General features: G+C 40.1%; 1 protein-coding gene across 1 annotated transcript in view; it reads left to right on the top strand.

Moving 5' to 3' along the window:
- The window catches only part of ADGRB3 (adhesion G protein-coupled receptor B3), an 880,035-nt gene that overhangs the window by 380,448 nt on the left and 481,645 nt on the right, over window positions 1-17,942 (top strand). The window contains exons 9-10 of the mRNA XM_040261415.1: window positions 6,055-6,156; window positions 6,493-6,599. Coding sequence (XP_040117349.1) covers window positions 6,055-6,156; window positions 6,493-6,599 — 209 coding nt within the window. The remainder of the gene's footprint in view (window positions 1-6,054; window positions 6,157-6,492; window positions 6,600-17,942) is intronic.

Here is a 17,942-nt window from a genome sequence, read left to right as displayed (position 1 = left end):
AATTGCATTGAACATTCATGTCAATGTATGGCAAAAACTACTACAATATTGTAAAGTGATTAGCCTCCAATTAAAATGAATTTTTAAAAAAAGGAAAAAAATGCATTGAAGAGGAAAGATGCTAAAGAATAGAAGTACTTTACATCTTGCATCTTACATGTAATAAATATATCTATATTTGGAATAAAAATTCAGTTCACCTCTCTGAGCATGTTTTCCCATTTGATCAATGCAGTTAATAGTCTCTATCCTATAAAGTTGTTGGGGAAATTAAATGAGTCCATTCATGTAAGATGGTTAGTAAGGGCTCAAAAATGTTACTGCTATTAATAGTTTGAAATTGTCTAAGGAAAGCTTTTAACATAAGGAAAATGTAAGGGGTCAATGATTCTGCAAAAATGCAGTGAATGAGACAGGGAGAAAGAATGGTACAAGTGCTTGAAACAAAAGAGCCTTCTAAGACCTTAAAGAAAGTGTTTCCAGGTAGGAGGGAGATGTCAAAGGAACAAGTGCCATGGGTAAGGTTCTGTGAGTGATGACCAAGGTGAGTGTGTTGGGTTTGACTGTTAGTAGGAGATCACTGGTGGGTGACGACAGGGCATTTATGAATATGGGGCTGGTGAAGGTTGGACCAACGGCTAAACCACCCGCCAAACAAAGATTCCATGACTCGGAGACAGGTGCCTGCAGATTTTAATGAGAATCTAGATTATATGTATGTTATACACACACAAATAAACTCAATATGAGGGAGATTATCGAGGTAGCAAAGAGGGTGTGCATGAGTCAGAGTTCCAGAATCAGTCCTGCTGATACCTCTACCAGTCCCATCACTTAGACAAGCCTCTTCTTTGGGGGCCTTGGGGCCGCAACCATAAAGAACAAGGAGATAGATTAGGTGCTCTTCAATGTCACTCTCAGTTCTAAATGCCCACATTTAAACCACTCATCTCAGTGAATTACGATTTCAAGAAAGTATTATTTCAAGATGGCAATGTCTCAAAGTGCATTCTTCATCTACTAACAACTCTAATGGGTCCTAACAATCTCCTAAACTCTGAAGTAGAATTCGTATGTAGATTCAGTTCAGTTCAGTCACTCAGTCATGTCTGACTCTGTGCAACCCCATGAACCACAGCACACCAGGCCTCCCTGTCCATCGTCAACTCCTGGAGTCCACCCAAACCCATGTCCATCGAGTTGGTGATGCCATCCAACCATCTCATCCTCTATCAGCCCCTTCTTCTCCTACCCTCAATCTTTCCAAGCACCAAGGTCTTTTCAAATGATTCAGCTGTTCACTTCAGGTGGCCAAAGTATTGGAATTTCAGCTTCAACATCAGTCCTTCCAATGAACATCCAGGACTGATCTCCCTTAGGATGGACTGGCTGGATCTCCTTGCAGTCCAAGGGACTCTCAAGAGTCTTCTCCAACACCACAGTTCAAAAGCATCAATTCTTCGGTACTTAGCTTTCTTTACAGTCCAACTCTCACATCCATACATGACCACTGGAAAAACCATAGCCTTGACTAGATGGACTTTTGCTGACAAAGTAGTATCTCTGCTTTTTAATATGCTATCTAGGTTGGTCATAACTTTCCTCCCAAGGAGTAAGTGTCTTTTAATTTCATGGCTGCAAGCACCATTTGCAGTGATGTAGGAGCCCAGAAAAATAAAGTCAGCCGCTCTTACCCCATCTGTTTGCCATGAAGTGATGGGACTGGATGCCATGATCTTAGTTTTCTGAATATTGAGCTTTAAGCCAGCTTTTTTAGTCTCCTCTTTCACTTTCATCAAGAGGCTCTTTAGTTCCTCTTCACTTTCTGCCATAAGGGTGGTGTCATCTGCATATCTGAGGTTATTGATATTTCTCCTGGCAATCTTGATTCCAGCTTGTGCTGCCTCCAGCCCAGCATTTCTCATGATGGACTCTGCATATAAGTTAAATAAGCAGGGTGACAATATACAGCCTTGATGTACTCCTTTTCCTATTTGGAACCAGTCTGTTGTTCCATGTCCAGTTCTAACTGTTGCTTCCTGACCTGCATACAGGTTTCTCAAGAGGCAGGTCAGGTGATCTGGTATTCCCATCTCTTTCAGAATTTTCCACAGTTTATTGTGAATGACTCAAATAGTATATTGTCCCCAGAACAAGAAATTTCTCACCGGTATCACACTCATATATAGGCATTCATGTATTCATTCAACATTGGACGACATCTCTGTGCCAAACACACCTTTATATGTAAGATAGAAAGGACCTAATATCCCGGGCAAGTTGTGAGGAGAAATATATGAACATATAAATGTCAATGCTGTGTGGGAGCAGAACAGTAGGTGTGTCTGGAAAGGTGACAATTGCTCTTTCTAGGAATAAGGTGTCAGGTTTAGTACAACATATGCTTTTTTTCTTTCACAGATTCTTTCATATTGGTAGTATGCATCTGTTATTCTTGAAATTCCCTTTATCATTCTTGGCTCAGTAATCAAATTGAGATTTTGAAGGCAAAGAAAATAATTCATTTTTTTATATGATGTAGTGTGATTGCCATTATTGCTCTTATATGAAGAAAAACAAAGTTATATGTTTTGTCCCTTATGTTTATTTACTGTTGACACCTACAGTTTATAATTCCGATATGACTTTGTTTATTAGAAATCATTTTATCTTGTAACATCCCAGAATTTTATGAATAACGATGAGTATTGGAAAGACTATTTATACATTTGAATATGATATAATGTTCAGTTTTTAGGTGTATTGCAGATACTGTTCATGATACCAATTGTGTCGCTGTTCACACTGCACTGAACTCACGGTAGGCAAGGCGCGAGCTAAGAGGCTGGAAGAAAATGCCAGGAACTGTAGGAACTGCAGACAAATTTATTCTCTCCTGGCTGGAATAGCAGCCTTAGCAGCAGACGTAACATAATACAACAGAACCCTTCTGGGCTTTTCTAGGTGAAGCATATACAGGCGAACACAAAGTAGCTCGTGACCAAGTGGGTAACTCACGATGCACATGCGCAGTGCTTTAAGCGAGCTCAGCTGTAGCCTGAACCTCCTGACGCACATGCGCAGTGCTATAAAGGAGCTCAGCGGTTACAAATAAATCTTATTATTTATGAAACATGGGGCAAGAGAGCCTGACCACACCATCTTGGCTAACTGGCCCTCTCCCCACAGTCCACCTCTTCAAGCTCTCTCGCCTTACCTTCTATATGCAGTCCATCTTCTGTGATATTCCCTTGGTGAGTGACACTGACCCTTGGATTTACCTCTGGCAGCAGCATTAGCTACAACAACAGTTACATCCCCAGTTCAGTTCAGTTCGGTTCAGTCGCACAGTCGTGTCCGACTCTGTGACCCCATGAATCGCAGCACGCCAGGCCTCCCTGTCCATCGCCAACTCCCAGAGTTCACTCAGACTCACGTCCATCGAGTCAGTGATGCCATCCAGCCATCTCATCCTCTGTCGTCCCCTTCTTCTCATGCCCCCAATCCCTCCCAATACATAGCAAAACCCAATGCCAGGTATCGCCTGGAACTCATGTTGCGGTCCTTGCCATCATGGGGCTAGAAGAACCGCCCACCATATGTGGAGTGCCTTTATCTTGCGTGGCCAAGTCCAGTCCACCATCTGTCCTTGTGAAATTGCAGGAAAGCCTCCAAAGGGGCAACTCGACTTCTATGGGTTTTTTTTAAGGACCTAGAAAACCCCAGAGGCCCTAGGCCCACCCCTTCAAGGAGGGCATTCACAGCTCACCCACAAGATTCTTTCGAAGTGTTCTAAATCTGCAAGAGAGTCAGAGGTTAGTAGCACATCATGGACACAGCCTTTATACACTGCTGTGGGGAGAGACCTTCCAGCCTCTTAGCCCACGCCTTGCCTTCAGCACTGTGAACAGAGAGTCCATTGGCGTCCCCAACAAGATTAGCAATACAGCTGTTCTACTGAATCTTCAGCATGGGACACACAGCCTAAATTTACATTATACACCATAGGACACAGCCCTTACGGTATGCCTCGGCACAAATCAGCCCACATTGGCATGTGCATACCTGATGGAACCCCTGCTAGCTCAGGCCCCCTTCAGGGTCTTCACACTTTCAAAATGGCATCTGGCACGCCATCCCTCTACCACTCCCAAGGTAGCCACCATGGAGGTCACCTCATAGATGGGGCGCCCCACACAGGGTGCGAGAATAGCAGTCAGTGATCCAGCAGAGGTCCACGGGGCACTGTTCAGAATGGTGTCTGGCACGCCATCCCGCTACTTCTCCCAAGCTAGCAACCATGGAGGTCACCTTGTAGATGGGGCGCCCCAAACAGGGTGCAGGAATAGCAGTCAGGGATCCAGAAGAGGTCAGCGGGCACTGTTCAAATGGCATCCGGAGTGCTGCCAGTGAAACGCTCATCATCTGGGCCTCAGGTATTTGGGTTACATATCGACTGCCTCATGCCCAGTTCTCCCACCATTTGGGTCAACGCAGCCTGGTTACACCGTTTACTCCCGGTATGCTGGGGCTCCCCCACATTCACTCACAGGGTGCAGATGGCAGTGTTAATCCATTCCATGAGGGTGTGCGCTGCATGAGTGACCCCTGCGTGAGCTGCCGAGCATTCTGCAGCCTTTGTCTCGTCGAGGGGTGAATGGTGATAGATGCCAGTCGTTCTGCCCCATCCCCAGAACACAGGATACTGTCCACCTGTGTCCCAATGTCACAAGAGCCATGCTGCCAAGGGTTCCCCTCGCCTTTGCCAAAATGGCGTACCCAAGTCGACCAACTCCACCTGAATATATGGTCGGTATGTTGTGAACTCAGTCACAGACGGGGCCCCTTGAGGATGCCCACCCCGGGCATAGGCTGCTCATGTTTCACCTTCTGCTACACAATAGGCGTTGCTGCCAAGCGGGACCCGTGGTCTCATAGCATTAATTATCACCATCACTTGCCGCCTTGTTGTCAGAGATGCTGGATTCTTCGGGGCCACCGGGTTCTTGCTCTAATGCCTATGTATGTTGCTCTAGTTCTTCCAAGAGACTCTGCACATTACACGCCGACGCGGCATCATGGGGAGCACTATCCATACTCACCTGCCGGTAGTCAATAAAATCTGCCCCACGGTGCCAGCAGCAGCCCTTGCTGCCTTGTTCGGCAGGTGGGAACTCTTGCCTGTAACATCTTTTCAGTGCTGTCCAGTGAGCCGTCCACCGCCTCCCAATCTTCCACTGGAACCCATGCCGAGAGGATCGTAGCCACATGGCACCACATGCCATGTGGTGGCCGCTGGCTCCCTCCAGCCAGTGGAGTCTCCTGCTCTTCTACCTGCTGGGTATCCTGCCACCTCTTCTGTGGAGCCTCAGGCTCCTCTACCAGCTGGGTGTCCTGTTGACTACACCAGTTGCATTGCTGATCCTGTTCATGACACCAACTGTCTCACTGTTCATACTGTGCACTGAACCCATGGTAGGCAAGGCATGAGCTAAGAGGCTGGAAGAAAATGCAAGGATCCATAGGAACTGCCTGCACATTTATTCTCTCCTGACTGACAGGACAGCCACAGAAGCAGACATACATAACACAGTATAACCACACACAACCCTGCTGGGCTTTTTCAGGTGAAACGTATACAAGCGAACCTCACAAATGACTGAGCGGGTAACTCGCGATGCACACGGGCAGTGCTATAAATGAGCTCAACTGTTACATAGTCATTATTTACAAAACGTGGGGTGAGAGAGCCTGACTGCGCCATCTTGGTTAGTTTGCTCTCTTCCCCACAATAGGTATGTTCAAATGACTTTTTTTTTTTTTTTTAAGCCTAAACTTTCTTTGAAAAGTGCTTTTTTTCTGTGAGGATTTTGTAGAGAATGAAATGAAAGTTGGTGTTTTGTTTCTGAAGACATCTCTTAACATTTCAATAAACACCACACTTAAAAAAAGACAGCTCTCTTCAGTCAGAGAGCTGCATTTCAGGACTGCTTATTGCCAGCATTTAAAAAATAAACACCACGGGTGTTAAAGTCCCTTTGTTTTAAATTGCAGCACCTTATGAAATATGCCCAGAGGATTATCTAATGTCGATGGTGTGGAAGAGGACTCCAGCAGGCGACTTGGCCTTCAATCAGTGCCCAATGAATGCCACAGGTAATGTAGGATGACTCTCAAACCCAGACAATGACCACCCACCAACCGCAGCCTGCTGTGTTCTTCTGTCGTGTTTTGTCCTATATCTAAAACTAAGTCTGTCTAATAAACAATTGATAAAGCAATTTTAGTAAAGGACTTCCTAAGTGGAGCCTATGAAGAGATCTGGAAAATCTTGCCGATTCAATGATTTCTCTGTGTGAGTAATGTGCATTATGGAGATAATCAAAGGAACAATTTACATGCATGTTTAGAGCGTGAAAACGTACACACCCAGGTTTTCAGCCTGCCTCCAAGCCTCCCTGTCGTAAAGCTCTCTGTTTTTGTGACTCGCAGGCACCGCTAGCAGACGCTGCTCGCTCAGTCTTCACGGAGTGGCCTTCTGGGAACAGCCGAGCTTTGCAAGATGCATATCCAATGAGTACAGACACTTGCAGCATTCAGTAGGTGCAAAGCCAGCTTTAGTACTTGCTCTGTTTCATTCCTGTTAATGATCTCTGTGTGAGAGTTTAGTCTGCTGCTATATAGTCAAATCGATAAAATCTCTGAAAATAACACCTGAAGTTAAAAAAGCCTGTGCTAGAAAGCTAACTTTTATAAATCAGTGCTAAACTGTTTTATTTCAAGGGTTTGGGATTTTATGGATCCTGCTTGGATCCTGCTATTTAAATGAATGGATTCCTTGTCTATTCGGGGAAAGTCCTGAATAAAATCTGTTACTTGGGTTTTTCTATATGTGTTAAACTATATCATGCCTGGCACATCAGTTACCTAGTGCATAAGACTTATTTCAAAATACCATACATTTTTAAATTAAATTCTTTAATATTTTAGTACTCAGGAAATAATAAAGCTGTGTCATATAGGTATCAAAAATTTCACTGCATTTTGACATTAAGATACAAAAAAAAAAAAAGACAGTGTTATTTTATCAGAGAAAATTAGTTGCTCACAAAAGATGACATGGGACAAATTTCCAGAAATAGCCCCTCTTCTCCCACACATCATTGAATTATTCAGAATATGCTGTATGAATATTTTGAGCACAGTTAAGTGTTGCTAGGTTTTTTAACAGTGCAAGACATTGTCATTTTCAGAGACTGTTGTCATTCATCCTGACAGTCGAGAAAGCTTCCTATGTGAACAAACATTATGGGGCTCGGAACAAAATACAAGACAGAGCCTTGGAGAACCCAATACTGGAGGGGTGCTGTGCAGTTAAGAACCCTGAAGTTTTGTTGTGCTTATATTTTCTTTTGAAAAAAATTTATTTATTTATTTACTTTTTATTTTTATTTTTTAAATATAAATTTATTTATTTAAATTGGAGGTTAATTACAGTATTGTACTGGTACTGTTGCTTACAAGTAAACATAATTAAAAAAAAAAAAAACTAAAGAACATTCTTACTCGTGGATGGAGAAGTAGCTTGTAGAACTCTTATTAAAGAAGTGAATGTATTTGACTCATTATCAGAAAACCAAAAAAGCACATTTTAAAAATATCTGAAAACCAAATGCTGTTTAGTATGTTTACTTTCCAAATCAAATATCAAACTGATGATTTATTTGGCCACACAGAGCCTTATTTATGTTGTTGTGTGTATATACATTTATGTGTACACCTATATGTGTACATGGGCTTCCCTCGTGGCTCAGATGGTAAAGAATTTGCCTGCAATGTGGGACACCTAGGTTCAGTTCCTGGGTTGGGAAGATCCCCTGGAGGAGGGCATGGCAACCCACTCCTGTATTCTTGCCTGGAGAATCCTCATGGGTAGAGGAGCCTGGCGGGCTACAGTACTTGGGGTCACAAAGAATCAGACATGACTGAGCGACTAAGCACAGCACACATATGTGTATATACATACATGATATTATATATATACACATTAATACAATTACACACAAATACATATATTTAATAATATATACTTACGTGCATATAAGTATTTGGTGATATTTGACCTCACTGAGCTTTACTTGTGTCAAAATTAAAATATTTCAGAATTAAGTATAACCAAAGACTTTCTTATGAATTTAATTTTAAATGAATTTTATTTTCACCTAATTTTAGACATGATACTTTATCTACTTAATATTCATATTTAGTTCTTATTTATTCATGTTAATAAATGAGAATAATTGTATCGATTAAGTAAACCATAGGTCAAGTCTTACAAATTTGTTAAGAATAAATAATATCACTTGGTGTAAAATGTTTGCTTTTTAAATTCATCATTTTGTACAGTAATACTTAAATGTACTTGCCTTCTGTGAGTGCATGTCATCTGCTAATGGAGAGAAATAGAAACCCACTGTGAAACAGGAGAGATAGTCTCATGTTGTGAGTCCTATAGAAATCATTCAGTTAGTGATTGGACAGCCCATGTGTCTGTGCCCCTGCTCACTTGCAGGCAGAAATCAGGTGCACTCTTTTGCAGAATAAGAAACAGCCTCAGGGCATTCAGCTCCCACAGACGACCAAGCAAACTCTGCTGGGCACTTTCACAGATTAATTCCAGTCCCCACCACCACCTGCAATATTGCCATCCCTGCCTTAGTCCCATGGAAAGAAATTGAAGATCCTGGGAGCAGTCCAGTTAAGTGAGGCAAGAGTGAAAGCTGCATCCCAGGTGCAATTGTTCCAAACCTTAACCTTCTTTCTGGAAGTCATGCTCCCTTCTGAGTCTTTGATTTGAAATCCTCTGCCCTAGAATCTGGTGCTATAGGCACCGTTTTCTGATTGTGTGGCCTTTGGAAAAGTCATGTGATCTCACTCAAGTCTTGGTTTGCTATGCAAGATGAAATTGATAGCATCATCTTAGCATCTCTGGAGGTTTTGAATAAAAGCAGATGAAATATTGTATGTGAGATGTTTGCAACGTGCTATGTAACTATGAGGTATTAATATCTACAGGTACAGAAAATGCATTGAGTTAAAAAAATTAAGAGTAAAATTTTACAGCTTAACTTGAAATGTACATGTGAAAAAATTATGGACAAATACAGATGAATGGATCATTAGAAAGGCAGGCAGGTGGATAATTGAATGGATAGATTGGTGGATAGGATTGATGTCCTATGTATTTTTGCACGTGATTCGGTTTATATGCACATACAGAAACATACATATAGTTATACATGCATACAAACACTCATCTAGTACTTGCCTGGGGACCATGGTTGTCTCCTTTACAAATTCAGGGGTGTGTAGCACCGAAGGATGCCTTAAATGGGGTTCACCTAATACATGGAGCTCATCATATGTACTCTCAAAGGTCAGTTGGAGATGAGGATTAAATCCTTTCCTTTGCATGCTTGTACGCTTATGGCTTCACATACTTTGAGTAACAAAGCTAGGTAGTACTTCAGTGTAGACTAGTTCTGATTCCCCAAACTTCTGAAATTGCTTTTGATGATTCTGCATCTTCTTTTCTAGTAGAGTTTGTTGTTTCACAATTTAATGTCCTATTTCTCTTGGGGTATTTAATTTCTTGCTGCTCTACATTTTTGAAACTCATTAAATGTTAATTTTCACCCACTGCAGAGACTTATTTAAAATAAGTAGATCTGTATTTTCCAACTTTTCACATATAGTTCACAATATATGTACACACACACTCACAGATTACAATATTTTATTTTATTTATTTATTTATTTATTTTTAAATTTATTTATTTATTTTTAATTTTTACTTTACAATTCTGTATTGGTTTTGGCATAGATTGACATGAATCCACCACAGGTGTACATGCGTTCCCAAACATGAACCCCCCTCCCACCCCCCTCCCCACAACATCTCTCTGGGTCATCCCCACGCGTCAGCCCCAAGCGTGTCATATCCTGCATCAGACATAGACTGGCATTTCGATTCTTACATGATATTATACATGTTTCAATGCCATTCTCCCAAATCATCACACCCTCTCCCTCTCCCTCTGAGTCCAAAAGTCCGCTATACACATCTGTGTCTTTTTTGCTGTCCTGCATACAGGGTCATCATTGCCATCTTCCTAAATTCCATATATATGTGTTAGTATACTGTATTGGTGTTTTTCTTTCTGGCTCACTTCACTCTGTATAATCGGCTCCAGTTTCATCCATCTCATCAGAACTGATTCAAATGTATTCTTTTTAATGGCTGAGTAATACTCCATTGTGTATATGTACCACAGCTTTCTTATCCATTCATCCAAAAATCTGCAAGCAATAAATGCTGGAGAGGATGTGGAGAGAAGGGAACTCTCCTACACTGTTGGTGGGAATGCAAACTCGTACAGCCACTATGGAGAACAGTGTGGAGATTCCTTAAAAAATTGCAAATAGAAATGCCTTATGACCCAGCAATCCCACTGTTGGGCATACACACAGAGGAAACCAGAATTGAAAGAGACACATGTACCCCAATGTTCATTGCAGCACTGTTTATAATAGCCAGGACATGATTACAATATTTTATATACCTATTTTATAAAATTATATGAGGACTAAGTTTGAAATGACATATTGTCAACAAACATTAGTTGAGTGCATTCTATGACCTCTTACAAACCAGCTGAGGTAAAAAGGAATCATTAATTAGTTTAATATTATGAACTTACTCATCTGCCATATTGAATGTTTATTGAATTCTTTGAGGACAGAAATCATTTCTATTAAGCTTTATTTCTTTAGTGTTCAACGTAGTGCTAAATGTGTTCTAGATATTCCATAAACGACTGCACCTTTTCTTATCAGAAAGGGGATATGCCAGTTGGAGGGTTCTAAGAAGGTAATACATCAAATTTCATGTTTGTGAATTTTAACCACCTGAAATTAATAGTATTATCCCTCACCTGCAATTTTCCTAGTCCAAAACCATCTAGACATGTGGAGTGATTTACAGTTTTACTTTATGAAATAATTTGGTCACTGAAGAAGAATTTCAATAAGCTCAATTTCATGAAGTCTTTTTGGAAACTTTGTAAGATACAAAATTAAACACTGTGATCCAACTGCTGCTTATTAAAAAAATGACAAATTTTTAAAAGTGAGAATAAAGGCATAGAGTGTTTAATGTAGTGGGATTTTTGGACAATTCAGGGTTTTTTTTCCATATGTTAATATTTAATTAATTAATTAATTAATTATTATTTTTTTTTAACTTTACAATTCTGTATTGGTTTTGGCATACATTGACATTAATCCACCACGGGTGTACATGCGTTTTCAAACATGAACCCCCCTAATTTCATACTCTGGGATACTTTTTGAATTTTATACCAGCAAGAAAGAAATAATTTCAGAACCTATTGAGAAGTAGGTACAGGGGCCAGGGACATTAAGAATACTGTTTTTTTTTAACTTATTAAATTATTTGGAGAAAATGGGTGATACTGCGGGCCAAGTGGGCCAGTTCCCCATACCCAAATTAAATAGACCATTTAGTCTTTCTTACAACTGAATAATCAAGATAACTCTTTCTCTCTCTTCCTCTCTCTTTATTTCTCTCTCTCATTCTTTCCCTCTCACTCTGTTTTATTCACACTCAAGTTCATACTTACACATACACACACCTGAAATGACAGATGACATAGAACTAGCAGCTCCAGAACAAAAGGAGTTGAATCAGACATGCCAATGCCATCTCATAAATTCATCAGGCAGAAAAGTCACTTCTTCCATGGAGAGGAGTGTGTGATGGGGGACTGAAAAAGCTCACAGATATTCCTCTATATCCACAGAAATGGAAAGAGTTGGTATAAATGTTTCCTTTAAAGTCATTGTGCCTTAGAACCTCTGCTTTCTATTTTTCAAGCTGTCATTTAACGGTGAATAAATACAGAAGCTGGAGCAATAATCTGTCTAGTCACGCAAAGGTTGACTTTGCGGGAAAGGATGTCAAGGAATTTGATTTGTGGTTTAAGGACTTTGTTTATTCTGTTTTGCTCTACATTTATGACTGTTTATTAGGAGAGAGAGAATGTTAGAGATGGATGGAATGGGAAGTCAGGGGAGATAGAGCACAACAGAGACAGAGAGGCTGAGGGGGAGAATGGACTTGCTGGATCTCAAGGGTCCAGGGAAAGGAAGGTGGGAGATTCACCCAACAGTGCTGACACTCTGTTCACTAGTCCCTCAGTTTATTACACATGATAAGCACACAACACAGAGTTGTGAAGACAGAAGTTCAGTTCAGTCACTTAGTTGTGTCCAAATCTTTGTGAACCATGGACTACAGCACGCCAGGCTTCCCTGTGATCACCAACTCCTGGAGCTTGCACAAACTCATGTCCACTGAGTTGGTGATGCCATCCAACCATCTCATCCTCTGTCGTCCCCTTCTCCTCCTGCCTTCAATGTTTCCCAGCATCAGGGTCTTTTCCAGTGAGTCAGTTCTTCGCATCAGGTGGCCACAGTATTGGAGTTTCAGCTTCAGCATCAGTCCCACTAATGAACACCCAGGACTGATTTCCTTTAGGATGGACTGCTTGAATCTCCTTGCAGTCCAAGATACTCTAAAGAGTCTTCTCCAACACCCCAGTTCAAAAGCATCAATTCTTCGGCGCTCAGCTTTCTTTATAGTCCAACTCTCACATCCATACACGACTACTGGAAAAACCATAGCTTTGACTAGATGGACCTTTGTCAGCAAAGTAATGTCTCTGCTTTTTAATATGCTTTCTAGGTTGGTCATAGCTTTTCTTCCAAGAAGCAAGTGTCTTTTAATTTCATGGCTGCAATCAGCATCTGCAGTGATTTGGGAGCCCCCCAAAATAAAGTCTGTCACTGTTTTCATTGTTTCCCCGTCTATTTGCTATGAAGTGATGGGACCACGTGCCATGATCTTCATTTTTTGAATGTTGAGTTTAAAGTCAGCTTTTTCACTCTCTTCTTTCACTTTCATCAAGAGGCTCTTTACTTCCTCCTCACTTTGTGCCATAAGGGTGGTGTCATCTGAATAGCTGAAGTTATTGATATTTCTCCTGGCAATCTTGATTCTAGCTTGTGCTTCATCCAGCCTGGCATTTCTCATGATGTACTCTGCATAGAAGTTAAATAAGCAGGGTGACAGTATACAGCCTCACGTACTCCTTTCCCAATTTGGAACCAGTCTGTTGTTCCATATCCAGTTTTAACTGTTGCTTCTAGACCTGTATACATATTTCTCAGGACGGAGGTATGGTGGTCTGGTATTACCATCTCTTGAAGAATTTCCACAGTTTGTTGTGATCCACACTGTCAACAGCTTTAGCATAGTCAATGAAGCAGAAGTAGATGTTTTTCTGGAATTCTCTTGCTTTTTCGATGATTCAGTGGATGTTGGCAATTTGATCTCTGGTTCCTTTGCCTTTTCCAAATCTAGCTTGAACATCTGGAATTTCTCGGTTCACATACTGTTGAAGCCTGGCTTGGAGAATTTTGAGCGTTACTTTGCTAGTGTGTGAGATGAGTGCAATTGTGCGATAGTTTGAGCATTCTTTGGCATTGCCTTTCTTTGGGATTGGAATGAAAACTGACTTTTTCCAGTCCTGTGGCCACTGCTGAGTTTTCCAAACTTGCTGGCATATTGAGTGCAGCACCATCACCTTTTAGAATTTGAAATAACTGACCTGGAGTTCCATCACCTCCACTAGCTTTGTTCGTAGTGATGCTTCCTAAGGCCCACTTGACTTCACATTCCAGGATGTCTGGCTCTAGGTGAGTGAGCACACCATCATGGTTATCTGGGTCATGAAGGTCTTTTTTTGTATAGTTCTTCTGTGTATTCTTGCCACTCTTCTTAATATCTTCTGCTTCTGTTAGGTCCACACAATTTCTGTCCATTATTGAGCCCATCTTTGCATAAAATGTTCCCTTGGTATCTCTAATTTTCTTGAAGTGGTCTCTAGGCTTTCCCATTCTATTGTTTTCCTCTATTTCTTTACGTTGATCACTGAGGAAGGCTTTCTTATTTCTCCTTGCTACTGTTTGGAACTCTGCATTCAGGTGGATATATCGTTCCTTTTCTCTTTTGCCTTTGGTGTCTCTTCTTTTCTCCGCTGCTTATAAGGCCTCCTCAGACAACCATTTTGCCTTATGGCATTTCTCCTTTTGGGGATGGTTTTGGTCACTGCCTCCTGTACAATGTCACAAACTTCCATGTCTGTCTATCAGATCTAATACCTTGAATCTATTTGTCACTTCCACTGTATAATCATAAGGGATTTGATTTGGGTCATACCTGAATGGTCTCCTGGTTTACACTACCTTCTTCAATTTAAGTCTGAATTTGGCAATATGGAATTCATTGTCTGAGCCACAGTCAGCTCCTGGTCTTGTTTTTGCTCACGTTTTGAGCTTCTCCATCTTTGGCTGCAAAGAATATAATCAGTCTGATTTTGGTTTTTACCATCTGGTGATGTTCATTTTTACAGTCTTGTGTTGTTGGAAGAGGGTTTTTGCTATGACCAGTGCATTCTCTTGGCAAAACTCTGTGTGTCTTTGCCCTGCTTCATTTTGCTACCAAGGCCAAAATCTTGCCTGTTAGTCCAGGAATCTCTTCGGTTCCTGCTTTCACATCCAGTCTGCTATGATGAAAAGGACATCCATTTTTGATATTAATTCTAGAAGGTCTTTTAGATCTTCTTAGAACCGTTCAGCTTCTTCAGCATTAGTGCTTGGGGCATAGACTTGGATTACTGTGATATTGAATGGTTTGCCTTGAAAACAGACATCATTCTGTCATTTTTGAGAATGTACCCAAGTACTGCATTTTTGGCTGTTTTGTTGATTATGAGGGCTACTCCATTTCTTCTAAGAGATTCTTCCCCACAGTAGTAGATGTAATGGTCATCTGAATTAAATGTGCCCATTCTGGTCCATTTTAGTCCACTGATTCCTCAAATGTGAAAATAGAAAGGGGGTAACAAATCTCTCCTGGAAAAAGCCCATGAAGAAAGCAATGATTTAGCCTGATTTTAATTTTTGAATATTCACTACTTAAATAAAGGTGAGTGAGCCTGAGAGAACAATAATTTGTTCTACCAGTGTTGTTTTATTTTATTTTTATTTTTGCAGTATTATGTGGCTGGAACACAGGAAACAATGGGGGTAATTCTGGGAGAAGTTAGATTAATAGCTTTTAAATCATGGCTGAACATTGCAACCATGTGGGAGTTCTTAAAAAATACCAATGGGAAGTTCACTCAAGGCCAATAACATGGAGTTATTACCAGTCTACAGAATACACTCAGTAACTGTATGTTACTATTATTACTAATTACATTAATTTGGCATCCATATAAATGTATTTCTATTTACATGTATAAAAAATGGATCTTCACATTATTTCTCTCCTTTTAAGTACTCAAGACATAGCATGTGACTACCTTTCTATTTTTGAGGCCACGTTTCAAGAAGTTTCGAGTTTCTGCCAAGTTTGTCAGAATCCTCACTTCCAGAGCTCAGATAATTCTTGCGTAATCCAATAATACCAAGGAAAAGTTGAAAAACATTACTACCTTTAAAATGGACAGAAGGCTCTTAATTTTATTCAAGGCCACATGTTAAGGTTTTGTTCTCTGAGATCAACTTCACAATCCCCAAATTTTTAACATGAGGTCTTGAATAAAATTATGAGTTTCCTGAGTGTTCATCAAATGATAATAGCTAACATTTATTGAATGGTATCTGCCCTGTGGGAGCTGACTGGAAAAAAAAAATCAGAAGGAAGATGTTAATTAAATCTTGTTATTTTAAGCAATTCATATGTCAAAGTTTACAGTGTATTTCATGGACAAGATAGAGAATATTTTAGGCTTTGTATTCCATATGGTCTCTGTTCTAAATACTCAACTCTGGTTTTGTAGCATAAGAACAACCATAGACAATTAGTGAATGTGGCTGAGTTCCAGTAAAACTCTTACAAAAACAGGCAGTGTGCTGGCTTTGGCCCACAGGCTGTATGTAGTTCACCAACTCCTGGTCTATAGTATACATTTTAAGCTTTTTATTTTTCTTTTGTAACATTTCAATTCTATGAGAATTCTCCATCAAAGGATGGACAGATTTTATTTTGTTCTTCTTTTCTTTATTTTTAAAAATTTTAACCAATCATTTTACATTTCTTAGCAAAATCTATTATTTGGATAATCTGTGAAGGACTTGTTTTATTTCATCAGTTATGTAATCTGTCATATCTAATCATTTGTTATTAAATCTCAGGCATTGTGTAAAACAAATGTAGAATTTGGGGACGATATTGAGGTCAACCAAAAGCATTCCTGTTTTCCTTGGTTATTCAGATATAATGAGGAACTGAAATTTTAATGTAGCCGAGGATTGATCTGGGTCAAGAAGTTTCACAGTTTTCTTAAGACTATATTCCCTTAGTCTCCTTTCTCCGCTGTGTGTGTTATACACCTTAGACAGAGAGCTTATGTGTGGCCATCCCATCAGCCCTGAGAAACTGTAGAAGATTCGGCTCTACCCTTCAGAAGGTCCAAGCTTTCTGTCCAGGCAACTTCAAACGCATCAGATGTCGTGAGAGACAAGTGGTTGCTTAAAGCTGGACTCCTTCTTCAGATTTAGAAAAAAAGGCATACTTAAGGATGGCAAAAGTGCACTCCACCTTTTGAAAGTGTAAAAGGAGTATCCTCAGCTTCCTACACATTCCAAAGATCCAGCAAATGTTTCACTGGGAAAAATCCCAGTTAGACTTTTTAGGGACCCACCAGTTCCCATTATAGCTCTCCAGCCCTGAGCAACCAAAAAGCATTAGTTTCTCTTTCTACCCTAGAGAGCCTCTGCCTGGGCTGCACCTGCCCCTCATTTCTTGCCAAAATTTAGCAGACATTCCAAAGCGGGGAGAAAACTGGCTGAAATTGTTTTCCTATCTCAAAAAGGATCTCTTCTTTCTGGAAATGTAACTTATCTCTTCCATAACTTTCTGAAGCTCTAAAGAAAATGATTTTTATAATCCATTAATTTTTTTCTAGTTATAGTGGCAAATACATTGGCCTTACAGGAATCTATACTCTGTATATGTTCTATACTCTACTAAAATAATAATTTGTCACTGTATTATATTAATAAAATATAAAAATATTTTAGGCACATATGATAGTATTTCCTAGGAAATAGTAAGGGAGTGTATTAAATAGAGGTATAATTAAATACTTCTAAAGTTATACTTTATTTCCTCTTTTCTAAAAACTTACTGATCATATCTATAAATCCCAGGAGAATTTGAAGCTTCTCCCCAGTTATGAATTTAGTGGCTTGATGAAGAAATATTAGAGTTAGTCTTTAGGGATTGAAATCTACTGACTTGAAATTTATCCATGGAATGATTTAGTACAGTAAACCTGTACAGAGCAGCCTGTTTAGGCTGATGCCAAAGGAAAATATTGTAAAAGAAAGCCTACTCTATTATTTAATTGTTCATCCATCCATTCAACTGCCCAGTAAGTTATTCTACAAATTCACACTGAACTTTATCGACGTGCAGCACAGTATAAGGATGCAACATGAGTGTGATACATGCAACAAATACAAAAAGAAAAAAAAAAGTAGACCAGAAAAGAGAGAAAATAATTCCAAACCGTGATATGTCAGAGGAGCTTAACCAAGTGCCAACATAGGGAATAAAGTTTGGGGACTGATTGAGATAAGAAAGGTGTTATGTATCTTTGAGAAAATGACATTACAACTGTGACTTGAAAGATGAGATAGATTCAGACATACTAGGAGTGCAGAGAATGAGTTTTTCAGGGCATGAGTGTACATTCTACTGAGGAGAGTGTACATTCTACTGAGGAGAG

Source organism: Oryx dammah, unplaced genomic scaffold (assembly GCF_014754425.2).
Source record: "Oryx dammah isolate SB20612 unplaced genomic scaffold, SCBI_Odam_1.1 HiC_scaffold_19, whole genome shotgun sequence".
In the NCBI taxonomy this organism is placed as follows: Eukaryota; Metazoa; Chordata; class Mammalia; order Artiodactyla; family Bovidae; genus Oryx; species Oryx dammah.
This window is presented reverse-complemented; position numbering and strand designations above follow the sequence as displayed.